The following is a 16,245-nucleotide window of genomic DNA, read 5'->3' on the forward strand; positions in this document are numbered from 1 at the left end:
AACCACGAAACCAACTTTGTTTGTGCCTCTCCGAGCAGTTTTGGCGTAGCCGCAGTTGAGCATGCTCCAAACGCGCACTTGTTGATTCTCAAGAAGCGCTAGTACAAGTAATATTACTGTAATGAAAGTTTAAATTATTAACTTTCGGCTTTCTGTTGCGTTAATGCTTCCACTAGCTGGTCTCATTAATACTAAGGTGCGGCTGTTTTCTACTTCAGTTTGCGACTTTAAAAATGGAGGCCACGACGACGTCGACGAGTGGTTCACCGCTCAGCGACGAAGGGAAGCGGAGAGGTTCGCGCAAGGATGAAGACCTCGAGTACGACATCACTTTCCCGACCGCCGACAAGCAGCTCACTCTGCCGACGGCTAAGGAGCCCGTCGTCTACTTACTCGGCTGGGCCGGCTGCAAGGACAAGCACCTGTCCAAGTACGGTGCCATCTACGAAGATCAAGGGTACGTCGATCATCCCTTGCTCGCCCTAATTGATCGCTGCCCCTAATCGAATGAGCGTTATTGCCGAGAGAATTCGCGCAAACCCGTCCATCTGCTGCTCACCCCGTCGCAGTTTTCATCTGCTATCGTTTTAGAACGGCCAGGTAGGAAATGCGCACTTTTCCGTGCGTCGTTAAATCGCGCTTTATCGGTACGTGTGATTCGAGCTTGATAGAACGTTCAGGTGCTCGAAATATTACAGATCTTTAAGTTCCTCGCGAATGGCGGTTGTGAGCGCGAGTGGTGGCGTAGAGCGGCAGGTCGATTAACGAAGCGCCGACATGCAGAACTGATCAGCGGACGGGGCATTGACCCGGCGTGGGCACTTTCACACACTGCCTTCGCAGCCCTTTAGAGCGCTGGAGTGAAATAATAATCATCATCATCAGCCTATCTACGCCCACTGCAGGGCAAAGGCCTCTCCCATGTGCCGCCAATCAACCCGGTCCTGTGCTTTCTGCTGCCACGTTATACCTACAAACATCGTAATCTCATCTACCCACCTAATTTGCTGTCTCCCCCTCACTGGAGTGAAATATTTCAAGTTTATTTATGTTCATTCACACGAACATCTTCCGTGGCCCAACAGTATTGTTCACCGGTCCCGCATCAACTTAGCTTAATTAACACAAACTGAGCAACATTTACAGCTATAGCAAAAGATCAAACATTGCATAGCACTGTTGACTTAATGACATCTTCAGATTTGATTCAAACGAGTAGAAGACGCGTAGTATAAGAATTCGGGCGTCTAGGAACATTCCAACTGAACGTTCCTAAACATTTCTAAGAAAGCCGCCTAGCTGCAGTTAGGCAGCTGCATTGCTGTAAATTTTATGTGCACTCATTTAAAATGACGTTCGTGAAGTGTTTGTATTCGTAGGCAACCGTGGACGGCTTTCTCTCTCGTGTGTGTTCAGGTGCATCACGATCCGTTACATCGCCCCGGTCGAAGAGCTCTTCAAGCGAAGCTATGGTGGCGCATTGGAGGAACAAGCGTATGCACTACTTGGCCTGCTGGAGGACTTCAAGCTCGAAGAGCACCCGCTGTTCTTTCACGCGTTCAGCAACGGTGGAGCATTTGTCTACTCGCTGTTGAATCGACACTTCAGGGATGACGTCCAGATAATGTCGAAGGTACGACCTCATGTCCCTGCTTGCGCAGTACAACTTGCGCACCCACACGCATTGTCGTTAGGTTGACTCAGACGTGTAGATTGCATGATTTGTTGTAAGGCCTGCACATCTGTTGGATTTCTGGGAAATACGCCCTTATGTACACAGTGCACGCTTGACTTAATACACAGATGAAATATTCAGTCAAAGTTAGAATACGCATGTGAAGTATGTGTATCCTCTGACGCGATCGATTAGAATAGATTGCAAAAACTGCAGTTCATGGCGGCTCAGTATGTATGGGTGAATCACGCAGCGACGCGGATTCGGATTCAAGAGCGACATTGGCTTGGCACTCACTCGAGAGCAGCCGAAGAATACTTGAATTGTTTCATCCAATATTTAATTCGCAAGCTGGAATTAAATGCGAAGCCTGGATTTCACCCCTCTCATTGCACGTCAGTACAAGTCAACCATAGCAAAATTGAAATTGAAAGAGTACAAAAATAGCACTGCTTCTTTCACTACACAGCACTCGTCCTTTTTCCTTGCAAATCAGTTCTGCGGAATCCCACAAGGTGGCGGAAGGGTTCAGAAAGGGAAAATAGACACCCACTTTTGTGGCTTCATGCCACGAAGGTGGCAACACCTTTGTCACTTCGTGCTACAAATGGGCTGTTGTCTATCTGATTTGCATTACTATGTGTCCTTGTGCTTCGAGTTGTCGAAGAATTCGGCCTTGCACTGCCAATCACTAGCTTCCCGGTTAGCTCAATTGGTAGAACGACCGCCCCGGAAATGCGTTGGTCCCGGGTTCGAACCCCGGACCAGGACAAATTTTTCGGGAACAAAGAAGTTTTCTTTCTGAGAAGTCCGTATGGATTTCCTTGTGGCTTCATGCTACACATGAATGTTTGTCTATTTTCCCTTTCTTAGTCCTTTTTCTTTGCGTCTGTGATTTTCGTGCTGCTATTTTAAGTATGCATTGATTCCTAAAACCATAAGGAACTGGAATAAACTACTCATAAGCTTGATATCTCCTGTCCATTAAAGTTTTACTCGTCATTGCATGCAGAAAGTACCCCTTAACGTTCTGAATGAAGGGGGAAATGATTTATGTTTGTACCTACAATTGTGTGCCAATAAGAGACTGCACTCCCACAGCAGCAACGTTCTTGCAGTTGTGTAGTTTTGCTTTTCAGTAGCAATATACCTTCCTCGTTATCATTTGGGTTATTCTCATGTTTTTATATCTCTTTGTAGTGTACATGCTGTTTAATTATCAAGACATTTGTAAATTTTTGTTTTCAAAGTTCCATGACCAGTACTTCATTGCTTGCACATGATGTCAGGTGTTCTTTGCGAATATTTATGTCACAATTACGAAATGCTAATACTGTGCATGTATTGTACTCATTCCCCTGCCACTGTAATGCCATTCCGGGTAATCGAAAGATAGCAACGTGCCAGAAAAGTTGAGATGGTCAGAAATGGCATATCCATAAGGCTTCCGTAAAGCGGCTAGTTTTCGGGACCCTTGAAACCCTGCAACATAATCTCAAGAGGTTCACTTTAATAAGCTCTCTGTATGAATATTACGTGCCTGTTGCGATGGCATGCTATTACAGCAAAATGACTGGGTGTGTTGATTGACAGGTGTTCATTACAGCACTGTTTATTAAGAAGTGAGCAGCTGGGTCACCACTATTGCGTAAGGCTATTCCAATCTGTCTCATGTCCATTTCTGCCATTAGTGCTCCTTGACTGGTCAAAACTTTTTGGGCCTCACCGGCTCTGATGCCACAAAAATAATGAAAATGCCTAATCTTGAAATGCACTTTGCTCATGCATAATTGGGCTGAACAAAAGAAAATATTTTATATTTCCCAGCCTATGCATTTGTCATTAGCCCTCTGTAGTTGGTCAAAGTTCTTTAGCTCTGTAGGTACTTTGCCTGCCTTTTGCACAGTGCCACAACAATGGGAAAGCTCACTACTTCACAGTGACATGCATTATGCCAAACAAACTGATTTTTTTTTTTAAGGTGGAGACATTCCAAAAGAGATAGCTATTTACTGATTGTTCGTAACTGCAAGCAGGAACGGTTCTTCTTTGCACATGATGAAACCTCTGGGTATATTGTGGAACCCTTTTGGCACAAGTACTGCCAACTCTTATTGCTGAGGATTTGTTTTGGTGGCATTTTTCACCTCTCCTTTTAATCTGTGATGATCAAGCTAAACAAGGGGATTTGAACTAACTGGAGGTCCCCCATTGATGCCTCATCCCCAACAAGCACCCTCCACTTAGCGCATTCTTCACCTTGTCTAAACATTCTGTGTTTGACAACTTCGCGTTGCTTTGTGGCTACATGTTGCTCTAAAGTCCTGTCATCAGGACAATGCATTTAGACATCAGTAGGGCAGACTGTTGGGCTACTTGGTCTTGCAAGGTCAAATGAGCACAAATGAAGACGGACACAAAAAGATGAGGTACTGTTGTCTGCCTGATCTCTTTGGGCCTGTCTTCATTTGCGCTGATTTGACTTTGTTATAATGCATTTGACGCATATGTGTCAACACAAGTGGTTACATAATGCGAGTAAACTTTACATTCTTTTGTTCAAGAGATTGCTGCTCAGCATAAAACATGAAGCACTGAGATAACTGATATTTATTCTCCAACCAAAGTTACGAAGACACGTAAAAACCCGACGTTTCGGAACCAGCTCGGTTCCTTCCTCAGGGGGGACTGCGGCGGCTTGGCAGCGGCCTCTTTAAGGCACTCTCGCGGCGGTTAACGACCCCACGCATTACCGAGGAGCGTAGCCCATGCGCATACACCGGGGGGAGAGTTCCGAGTGAACGGTTGATATTTTGAGTGGTCCTCTGTATATGCCACGACTCCAGTAGTAACCTCCTCCTCCACTTGGTTTCACTTTCGAGGATGGCGGTTCCGTTGAAGTCTATTCTGTGGTCAAACGTCTCTGCGTGCTCGGCGACGGCGCTGCGTTCTTTGTTGAGTTTACGGACGTCGTTGACGTGTTGCCTAATCCGTTCGGGGAAGTTTTTGGTCTCGCCGATGTATGACGAGGGGCAGTCGGCACACGGTATTTTGTAAACGACGCCGGGCGCCCTGTCTTTTGTTGGTCGGTCTTTCGGGCGGGGAAGGAAGCGGCCCAGCGTGCATGAAGGCACGTGCGCGATGTGCACGCCTTCTTTCCTAAAAATCCGAGCCAACGCCTCGCTGGCTCCCTGGACGTATGGGACCGACACGCGTTTTGGAGAGCTGTTCGTCAATGCTGGCTGGGAGTCGCGTAACCTCTTTTTCTCTGCGCGGCGGGCGACGGATCGAATGAAATTTCTGGGATAACCGTTTTTTCTGAGGTCCGCAATTACGCGGGCCTCTTCTTTCCGGCGTTCCGTGTCAGTGGAACATATCTTTTTGGCTCTCTGAAGTAATGTGGACACAACGGAGGCCTTGTGGGTGGAGGGATGGGGCGAATCGTATTGAAGGTACCGGCCGGTGTGCGTCGGCTTCCTGTAAACGGAGAACTCCAAGTCACTGCCCCTTCTTGCCGCCTGGACGTCGAGAAAGGGGAGGGTGCGGTCGCGTTCACACTCGACCGTGAACTGTATGGCTGGGTGAACGGAATTTAGGTGCAGTCTGAAGTTTTCAATTTCAGATGTCTTCACGACACAAAAGCAATCGTCCACGTAGCGAAGAAAGAGCTTGGGTCGCGGCGAGAAGGAGCCAAGTGCTTCCCTTTCTATATGTTCCATGGTCAGGTTTGCCATTGTGACGGAGATGGAGGCTCCCATTGCGGTTCCACTGTTTTGCCTGAAGATTGTTCCTTTGTAGGAAAAATACGTGCTGGACAGGCACGGACAGGCAAACTTCAGCACCGCATTCCTGGATTGATGCCTCCGATCGACGCATTCGCGGACTCCGTGGCGGCGTCGTCTGCAGACAGGCATCGGACCGCGCAGGATAGGAAACTTTCTCACCTGTTGGACCGGGGTTCGCCCCAAGGCAACCCAAATCCCAGGTTTGTGACCAATTTGTCATCCCGCCCACTCACTAATCGGGAAACTTCTGTTCTGGCAAAGGGACACGGGTATAACGTGTCAACGACGCCCCGTTTATCGAAAGTCGTCGCGGCTGTAGAGGAAGCCGTCCAGAGTGTGAGGCCAAGCGCCAGAGAAGAAATTAGACTAAAATCAATTGGAATCCTTTCGAAATTGCCGTCACAAGGGAAAAAGAACTTGACCGCAGAAGAGAGCAAAGCCCTTCGGGAACTCCGACAAGATCAGAGCATTGTCATCCTCCCCGCTGACAAGGGCAACTCAACGGTGGTGCTGGACAGCCGGGACTATGACCGGAAGATTTCGGCCCTTTTAGAGGGTGACGCATATACGCAGCTAAAAAAGGATCCGACGAAGCAAACTCAGACTCAGCTAAACAAGCTACTCTCCGAAATTTTCAAGCACCACCCACAATTAAAAGCACTCTACCTAAGTCTAATCTGCCGCAACGGCTCCGCACCGGGTTTCTACGGACTACCCAAAATTCACAAGCCTGGCGCCCCCCTCCGACCGATCGTCGACTTCACTTCCTCTCCATGCCGAGCCCTTTCAAGCTTCCTGCACCGAATCATCGCCCCTCTCACCCGGAATACCCCAACTCATGTCCGCGACTCCAGCCATTTCGTGCAGCTAGCATCAGAGGTGAGCATCGACGAAGACGAGAGCCTGGTCTCGTTCGACGTCGTATCTTTGTTCACCAATGTGCCGGTACCCTTATCTGTATCCTGTGCCCGTGCTGCTCTTGAGGGTGACGATGGCTTGAGTCAAAGGACCCCACTCACTGTTGACGAACTCTGCCGCCTACTGGAATTCTGCCTGTCCAGCACGTATTTTTCCTACAAAGGAACAATCTTCAGGCAAAACAGTGGAACCGCAATGGGAGCCTCCATCTCTGTCACAATGGCAAACCTGACCATGGAACATATAGAAAGGGAAGCACTTGGCTCCTTCTCGCCGCGACCCAAGCTCTTTCTTCGCTACGTGGACGATTGCTTTTGTGTCATGAAGACATCTGAAATTGAAAACTTCAGACTGCACCTAAATTCCGTTCACCCAGCCATACAGTTCACGGTCGAGTGTGAACGCGACCGCACCCTCCCCTTTCTCGACGTCCAGGTGGCAAGAAGGGGCAGTGACTTGGAGTTCTCCGTTTACAGGAAGCCGACGCACACCGGCCGGTACCTTCAATACGATTCGTCCCATCCCTCCACCCACAAGGCCTCCGTTGTGTCCACATTACTTCAGAGAGCCAAAAAGATATGTTCCACTGACACGGAACGCCGGAAAGAAGAGGCCCGCGTAATTGCGGACCTCAGAAAAAACGGTTATCCCAGAAATTTCATTCGATCCGTCGCCCGCCGCGCAGAGAAAAAGAGGTTACGCGACTCCCAGCCAGCATTGACGAACAGCTCTCCAAAACGCGTGTCGGTCCCATACGTCCAGGGAGCCAGCGAGGCGTTGGCTCGGATTTTTAGGAAAGAAGGCGTGCACATCGCGCACGTGCCTTCATGCACGCTGGGCCGCTTCCTTCCCCGCCCGAAAGACCGACCAACAAAAGACAGGGCGCCCGGCGTCGTTTACAAAATACCGTGTGCCGACTGCCCCTCGTCATACATCGGCGAGACCAAAAACTTCCCCGAACGGATTAGGCAACACGTCAACGACGTCCGTAAACTCAACAAAGAACGCAGCGCCGTCGCCGAGCACGCAGAGACGTTTGACCACAGAATAGACTTCAACGGAACCGCCATCCTCGAAAGTGAAACCAAGTGGAGGAGGAGGTTACTACTGGAGTCGTGGCATATACAGAGGACCACTCAAAATATCAACCGTTCACTCGGAACTCTCCCCCCGGTGTATGCGCATGGGCTACGCTCCTCGGTAATGCGTGGGGTCGTTAACCGCCGCGAGAGTGCCTTAAAGAGGCCGCTGCCAAGCCGCCGCAGTCCCCCCTGAGGAAGGAACCGAGCTGGTTCCGAAACGTCGGGTTTTTACGTGTCTTCGTAACTTTGGTTGGAGAATAAATATCAGTTATCTCAGTTTACTTACCCAACCAGACAGACTTCTGTCTAATGTTTACCTTCAACATGAAGCACGCGTGTTATGAGAGTAATTTACAAGTTTGACTGGTTGGTTTTTGTAGAGATTCACATTTAACTAGCACAGTAAACTGATACAGGGTAGGGACATAATGAACAAATTCCAACTTGTAACTAAAGAGCACAAATAAAGAGAACATCCTACAAGTGACAAGCATCTCGACAAGCAGCAAGCAAAAACACCTATAACTACAGCAGGGTCGCTGTGCCCCTCTCGGTGAGCTGTGGCGCTAAGCGTGGAGAAACGCTACCATTGCATTCAACTCAACAGTGAAGGCCGTAAGACGGAACGCTCATGTGCCTTTCAAGTCTGGCCGTGGTCTGATGTTGCAGCTTTCTAGTGCTAGGCTTCTGTGCTGCTTCTAATTATCATTACTGCTTGGTTGATACAACCCGTTACATTACATGCAGTTGATGAAGTGGAGCCCCTCTTCAAAGCTTATCACAACACAACTGCTGATATCATTCCTCAGCTGTCTGATAAGATGTTTAGGACTTTCTTTCTTGGCTGGCAAAAAAGTAAGCATAGTGGGGCTGGAGCTTAATTAATGCTCCCTTAGCTTGTGAATTTCCCTGCTGTATCATGTAAATGTGAGGACATATCTTAACAGGCACAATGGCAGCACAGAGGAATGTACCATAACTTCCTGGGTAGAATATAATTGGAAACATCAGCCATATTTGTGAGCTAGGAATGGAGCCTTCTATCACAGTTCACTAGGAAGTCCATTCACCAAGGTGGCCAGCCAAGCTTGACACTGACCCATGGAGGCTCAGAATGCAGAGATGATTTGCGCTATTCTAACATTCCTGGGCCCCGCCACAATGGTCTAGTGGTTATTGCGCTCGAGTGCTGACCCGAAGGTCGCGGGATCGAATCCCGGCCACGGTGGCTGCATTTTCGATGGAGGCGAAAATGTTTGAGGCCCGTGTACTTAGATTTAGGTGCACGTTAAAGAACCCCCAGGCAGTCGAAATTTCCGGAGCCCTCCACTACGGCGTCTCTCATAATCGTGTCATGGTTTTGGGACATTAAACCCCAGATATTATTATTATTATTAACATGCCTGGGCCAGAAATTTATTTGGCCAGAAATTTATGTGGGGGGAGGGTCCTACCCCCTTGTGTATGTTTATGTGAGCGTGTACGTATACAAAACCCCCAAATTACTCTCATGGCTATGCCAATGTGCTGCACCGAGGGGTTAGAGGCATGTACAGTGCTCGCTGACCAAAGTGCAACAATTTAAGGCTAAGTAATGCACATGTGTGGTGAAACTTGCAGCACACAAAGAAGGACACGGATGAAGAAAGTGAAGACAGGATGATGCGCATATTCTTTCAGGTTATAATGCACATACTTTCATTTCCACCATCTTCTGTTCTTGTCATATCGGTGTAATTTTGACTAGAACACTTACATTACTTACATTAGAGCCAACATTATCTTTAGCGGCCAGATTCATAGTAAGATGGTGTGGCTCTCTTGAGCTTTTGATGTCGCGTTTCACTTCGTGAGCACTGTGCACCAGTATGCCTGTATTTGCACAGTAAAGCCACATGGTCATATGTCACCGTAGTAATCACGTCTATGAATGCTTAGTTGCTGTGGTCCTTCCAGCAGCAAAAAAAAAAAAAAGACTTGTCTTTTCTCTCTCGTTGTAACTGTGCCACGCTATGTTCCTGGCTGCAGATCCGAGGTGTGATTTTTGACAGTGGACCTGCTCGTGTCGGCTTCTGGCAGAGCGTCAGCGTGATGGCAACCTTCGTCAGAGGTCGCTCCCTGTTCCGCTACACCGTGGCTTTCTTCTGGGCGTTGGCCATGTGGCTGTACTCGGCATTGACCTCAATTGGCAACCTCGTTCTCGGCACTAGATTTCACCGGTGCGAGAGTACCTACGACGCCCTGCTCGCCGAGAGCCCCCTGTGTCCGCAGCTGTTCCTCTACTCGGAAAAGGACGCCGTCTGCTCGCACCAGAGCATCCACGCATTTGCGGACGCACGCCGTGCTAAAGGCGTTCCGGTCGAAGAAGTGTTCTGGCAGGACTCTCCACACGTGCAGCACTTTGTTCTCCACCGAAACCAGTACGTCACGAGTGTCACCGACTTTATGCGTCGCTGCCTCGAAGGCACCATTCAGGTATCCTCGCCTATTGTCAAGAAAGATCGCTGATGGGTTCACTCGTGTAGATTATAACACCAGGGCCACGTTTGGACACGCTTACAATGATTCTTTCACTTTCACACGATGTAGTTTGTGACCCACTGCATCCAAAGGCATTCGTCGCATGCTCCCGGCCCTCCTCAATTTTTGCTGCCACATTTCGCAACATCCTACATACCCGGTGAATTTGAACACGAATGTTTTGGCCTCAGGTTCAGCACCTTGAACGGCCTGCGCCAAAGGTTAGAGCATTGGCGAAAGCAAGAACTTGCGAGTGTGTTTCATTTTCCAGCTTTTGTCGCATCGTTAGGTGTGACTGTGTGAAGCCTGACACCAGCACTCGCAGGCCCTGTTGTATGTTTTGCTCGCCGTGTCTGCCTTAGTCAGAGGTGGATAGCAACATGCTCGCAAGATGTCATTCCAGGATGTGGCCTTAGCACTGCTGAAGTTACATTGCAGAGTACAGTTTGCGAGTGAGTTTCTTCTTCGCTGGTGATGTATAGTGCTCACAGAATGAAACGTGACAATTTACGGCTAAGTACCGCAACTAGTTTCGTTTCCATGATCTTTAGTTCATGTCATATCGGCAGAATTTCGACTGGAACACTTACATCAGCGCCAACATTACCTTTAGCAGCCAGATTGGTGGGCACACGATGTGCTTATCTTGAGCACTTGCACGTAGGTCGTTATGTTCCTTTTCAATCCGTCACCACTGTACAGGCCAAGAGAACCCAAGCACGTTGAAAATGTTTTGCTGAAGGCTCACACCTAATACCCCTGTCAAACTGGCATTTTGAACGTATGCACTCGCATATGCAGCATGCCACTTCAGCGGCGCACTGCTGCACGAGAAAGAGAAGTGTACATTGCAAATGATGGTAATGTCCATGAGTAAGTCCATAGCACAACACATTGTTCAGGCAATATCTTTTAAGTAATAATGAGGGGTGTGCAAATATTCGAATATAAGTTGAACATTTTCTTTGTTCAAAGCACGTGTGATTTGAAAAATGTGTATTCAAATTTTCCTGACTATTTGGCCACGCCTTGAATGTGCTGTTAAAGAGACAAATATTCAGACAAATTCAAATATTGTAACAAGTAAAGACTTGCAAGTGCTACGCATTCTTATTTTTAAGTAAATCCTAGCTAGTATGTACTTATTGGGTTACGTTATACATGGTGGTTACTGCGTACTATCTTTCATTGCATGGTCATGTTGGGCTCCCAGCAATAAATGATGTTTTACGGTAATCACTGAGAAATACACATGACGTACACATGACCTTAGTGATCCATCTCAACCTTACGTCCTGCACACCTAAGCGACAGGACCAATTTCTTTTTCACCAAGCTTTATTCTGCAGCTGTCTTATACAGCATATGTTGTACTTTCGTGTTGTATAAAGAGATAAAATAACCATCAGGAATGTTACCTAAACAATGTTTAGATACTTCAAAGAAGAAAAGGCAGTGTGTGAGGGAGGGGTCTTTTTCACTTTCAGACGTGTTTTTACAGCACGTAAAGAGTGCTCACCTTGTGAACATGACAACAAGTCAATTTTTCTGCATAATAATTTGTAATGAATGCATTGCCCAATGTATCTTCAATGTCCTGCAGCCTATTGACACTCAGTTTCATTTATTTGGTTTAAAACAGTAATCAAAGCTACTCTTACTTCCCATTTTGAAACATTTTAATGATGCACACATATTCGAAGACGGTTTTTTGCCTTATTTGTATTCAGTTTGTATTCTAAAATTTCGATATTGGCACACTCTTAGCAATACTGTTTTGTAGTAATAAACAGCATTTATAGTAAACTTAGGCTGTGGACGCGGCCATTGCACAGCATGTGCACTTGCATTCCTCTGGTGGCCGTGGCTGTAAACTGCCTCAGGGCGATAGTAGTAAACTAGCGTTTCTTGAAGAATAATACGTTTTAATATATAACAACGCAAACATTGGTTTTAATATGCTACCAACTCTGCTCTCATTGTTATTTGATTTATTTTCAAGCCACTGCTACCGAGCCTACACTTGGACGCAGCGGAGCGAGTGTTCCAAATGCACATGCATACTGCAGCGAGTGTCGCGAAGCATTCCCGTGTCACATTGTGTGAATGACACTGGTTGCAAGGTGCACTCACTTAAAGTGCACTTAAGTTTGCCAGTACGACAGGGGCACGGCCCCTTCACTATACTTCCAGGCCATTCATGTTTTGCATGTATAGTTACATTAATGCATTAGCCTGTTTTAACGCAATAGCGTTAAAGAGCTCGTTTCACAGAAATTTCGCTGTCTGGATCATTGGTTGTGAGTGAAAATTCGAGATAGATGCAAGTAAATAAATCATAAAAAACTTCTGTTCAAATGCAAATCAAACCTAGGCCTTCTGCGTGGCAAGCAGGTGTTCTACCACATAGCTACGCCCTTGCTTGGAACTGCTTCTGAAAAAAAACTATACGAATGGCATGTAATGCGTGGAGTCTCCTTAACGCATGTAATGTTGCGTGGCAGAAGCGTACATTTTTTAAGTGTAAGGCGCGACGACGATAACGGACAAAAGCAAGAGTACACACACACAAACGGAGCGCGTCGTCGTGCCTTACACTTCAAATACAGTAGACTCTCGTTAAACGGAACCTGAAGGGACCAGGAAAATGTGTTCTGTTTAAGAGGAGTTCCGTTCACTGAGAAAGGAGCAGGGGTGCAGAGTCCAAGTACGAAACCAATCTTATTAGAAGTAGTTGTTCCGTTTAAGAGATTTCCATTTACTGAGAGTCTACTGTATGCTGAATGCTGAACCAACACGCCCAGTCTGCCATTCTTAGAAGCGTACAATTGCGCCAGGCGTCAAGACATGTGAATCGCACAATGAGAGAGGGGTTTAAAGGCCCACTAATTACAAAGCGCTCAGACATATTTAATCATCATCAGCAAAAGCACAAAGTGAGCAGTTGCGTAGGTGTGTGGGTTGCCTTACGGACGCGTTGTGGGTACTTCGCTGATTCGTAAAAGGTAGAATTATGGCATAGTGGGCACTTCACAACTGTACTTGCAGTAGGCATTGTAGGATAGCTTGAAATGGTGTGTACAGACGTTCCTTTCCTTGTGGCATGGTTGAGATGTCCAATAAGAAGCGAAGCGAGGCTACTGATTGGAAGGCGATGTGAACAGGGCTTGATTTCGCCATTTCTGGTGCCCTGATGCTTCACTTGCTTTCCTAATATATATAAAAGTGGTTGGTGGTATTTAACACAATCAAAAGTGAGCTGCGAAAAATGGAGAGCTCCGATTTAATCCACAAAATATGACCTTTTCCTGGGCCCGTATTTTGTAGCTGTTTTCTGCTCTCGTCGCGGGTCATTGTCGCTGCATTTAGTGCAACAGATTGCAGTGATTCAATAGAATCACAAGAAGCACATCTCTGCAAAGTGTGGCTCCTGGGCTTGTATAGCGTGCACGAAAGATGCATTTTACATGTGATTCTGATACTGCTGCCATTGATGGGTTTTAAAATTGTAGCACTGTGTTGAATGGTACAGCATTGTAATCACTTAGTCACCACAGCAGTTTTTGTTTTTGTTTTTTTGTGATAGAAATTACATGGACACTCGGCGCATTTTTGCCGTTGGTGCCTCTGTGATGTTCCGTATAAAGTCCAAATCGATAGCATTGCCACACGCATCGTATGTTCTATACGCGAATGAAAACGTGTGAGCATAGCCAACGAACACGTAGCCGACGAAGCGGAGAGGAACTGTGCGGGCCATCTTTTGCCACGCAAAAGGCCCATGGGGGGGGGAGAGGTCTACCTCTGTACATCCTGTTCTCACCCCTCGGTTTGTGATGAAGTGATAGACAACACAAAAGTCACTTCATTTGCTGCAGTGGTCGCGTTTTCTTATGCTAGCATTTTGTTGAGGTTCAATGCCACGGGCGTCGGCTGCTAGCCTTACTTCCTATAAAATTCCAACTTGTTGCTGTCCCGTTCATTGCTTTTCCTTTCAGCAAAACTGTGAGGTTCTTTTTAATACTTTTTAGCTCGATATTTCTACGTCGAGTGATTTAGAGTTTGTTTATTGTGGTGTGGACATACTATCTTTATGTAGTGGGGCTGCATGCATCTTGAAATAGCTCTAAGGAAGTGTATACAATGCTAAGCCTACCATGCTGACTTATAATGGACTTTATCAAGTGACCGACATTATTAGATGATCTTCTGATAGAAGAGTCTCTTTGTGGAAGTGATCTTTGCTAAATGTTGTTAGTAAACTGAACGACAGCCATGCTGCTGTCTTCTCACTTGAATGAGCACTACCTGTGATATGTGATGTGGTCACTCACTTAAGAGAACAAGCCTTTTTTTAGCATCTCTCTCGAGTCTCGTTGTTATACAAACCTTTTAGCTTGTTAACCTGTGTTTTAATCTGAAAGGGCAAGATCTAGTTAATTTTAAGTTACTACTACATCCTTTGATCTCTGCAAGATCTTATATAGTGTCACCTGTCACTTGTCAAATCCTTCTGTTGCGAGTTGCTATTATGAATTGAAACTTTTTTTTTTACATATGAGTTGCTCCTGTGAGTCTTTTAGATACTAATCATATTTCTGGGCTGTCTAGACTGATTTGTGTTGTAGTTGCTTTTGATTAGATTTTTTGGTTGGTTTTCTTTATATAAATTATGAACTTTAGTGTTTTCCTGGGGCATGTCTTGAAAATATAGATATGTCATTATTCCAGAAATACAGATCATTTGGATAGGTTAGTTTCAAATAAGTTATGCCCATTATTTCACTGTGTTCAAGGGTTAATCTCCCAATTTTTCCAAGCGAGGGTCGCCCCGATTGATGTTTCATTTGGTGTTCTGAGTAAATGGAAGTGTGCAGAGAATGGAAAATGTGCAGCAGAGTTCTCTGTATAATTTAGTGCTGCACCAGGCAACTGTCACCATCATCTTGCTTTAAGGTTGCCTGTGCTGAGATTTCAATGTTCACACCACATTTGACTGTGTTCTAAGAAAGATCTCACATTTAATATGTGATTATCACTGAAGGCTTAAACTGATGTCATCGTATAGTATCGGGAGAGAAATGAAAGCTTCAATGCTGTGGCACGTTCTGCTGCTTTGGACACTGCCCATCATGGCATTTCACAAAGATTTATTTTATCAGGGGTTTTGCTGCGAGGCTTACGTAGTAAATAATATCGACAGGACACCAAATAAATGCATGCAGCCTTTTGTGACACTGGTACTGTAGCGATGAATGAGTGAATTTCTTGTCCATTAATGAACAGGCGTAAACAGAATTACACTCAGCTTAGGTTTGGCCTCACTGAACAATGTGCGCCTAATATCGTATGCTCCCGTACACACAGTGTTCAGTGAAATGTTTCTTAAATGTGTGCAGTCTAGCTTGTAGCTCATCGTGCAAACTTTTCGACTGTGGTGTGGTGCTGAAGAGCGCCTGAACGATGATGCTGCCTGCATTACAATTCACCTGTGCATCGTCGCGTGCTTGCAAGCTGTTCAGCTTGGATGAGTTACTGTTCTCTACGAACTTTTTCTCTGGTTACATTCCAACTTTGGGTTTAATTGTAACTGTGCTCAGAAAGATTAGGAGTTTCTGAATGCTCTTCAGTTTTAGACAATGAAATGTGTTTTCTCTTAGTTGGGATCAATTTTGGCAGCGATTGCAGGCATGCACTTGTAGAAAGCCATGAATTGCAGTTGTACACCTGGTGGTGGTGGTGTTACTACAGCCAGCACTGAAAAGAAGCGGCACACGCACGCTTATTTATTCACATCTTAAAAAATGATGCTTGTTTTTGGTGCTGCTGTACATTTGCATATCAATAAAAGAACGTTTGTCACAGAAGTTTCGAATTTCCTTTCCAGAGCTGGCACACAGTGTAGCCAGACGAGCACCTGGACAATATTCTCCGGTCTTGCATAAACTATGAGTCGCTTTTAGTTTCTGATATTGTGTTGTTACATGTCCGCTGCTTACATCTTAGAGCTGTATTCTTCTACACTACAGCCCCCACCAACAAATACAACTGTACCTAGATATTTCTTTCTCCATCAAAGAGTTTACGAACTCCTTGGAAAATCTGTGCAAAAGCGTGGCACTGTAACAGTGTATGTATATCTGTTCCATTCACCTCCGTATTTGATACATCAAAAGCTATGCTGCCTTGCACCCTTGCAGGTATGCTTCTTCTCAATGGAACTGGTGCAATTCCTTCTTGGATTGAATAAGCGGTGAAAGGCGGG

General features: G+C 46.1%; 1 protein-coding gene across 1 annotated transcript; it reads left to right on the forward strand.

Annotated features, from left to right (window-relative positions):
* The first annotated feature begins 192 nt into the window (after positions 1-192).
* On the forward strand, positions 193-9,978 carry LOC119406076 (transmembrane protein 53-B). Its single transcript, XM_037672935.2, has 3 exons — positions 193-457; positions 1,417-1,633; positions 9,489-9,978. Exons 1-3 carry the CDS (start codon positions 234-236, stop codon positions 9,966-9,968), a joined length of 921 nt encoding a protein of 306 aa, XP_037528863.1. The 5' UTR covers positions 193-233; the 3' UTR covers positions 9,969-9,978.
* The last annotated feature ends 6,267 nt before the right edge of the window (positions 9,979-16,245 follow it).

This window comes from Rhipicephalus sanguineus, chromosome 9 (assembly GCF_013339695.2).
Source record: "Rhipicephalus sanguineus isolate Rsan-2018 chromosome 9, BIME_Rsan_1.4, whole genome shotgun sequence".
In the NCBI taxonomy this organism is placed as follows: domain Eukaryota; kingdom Metazoa; phylum Arthropoda; class Arachnida; order Ixodida; family Ixodidae; genus Rhipicephalus; species Rhipicephalus sanguineus.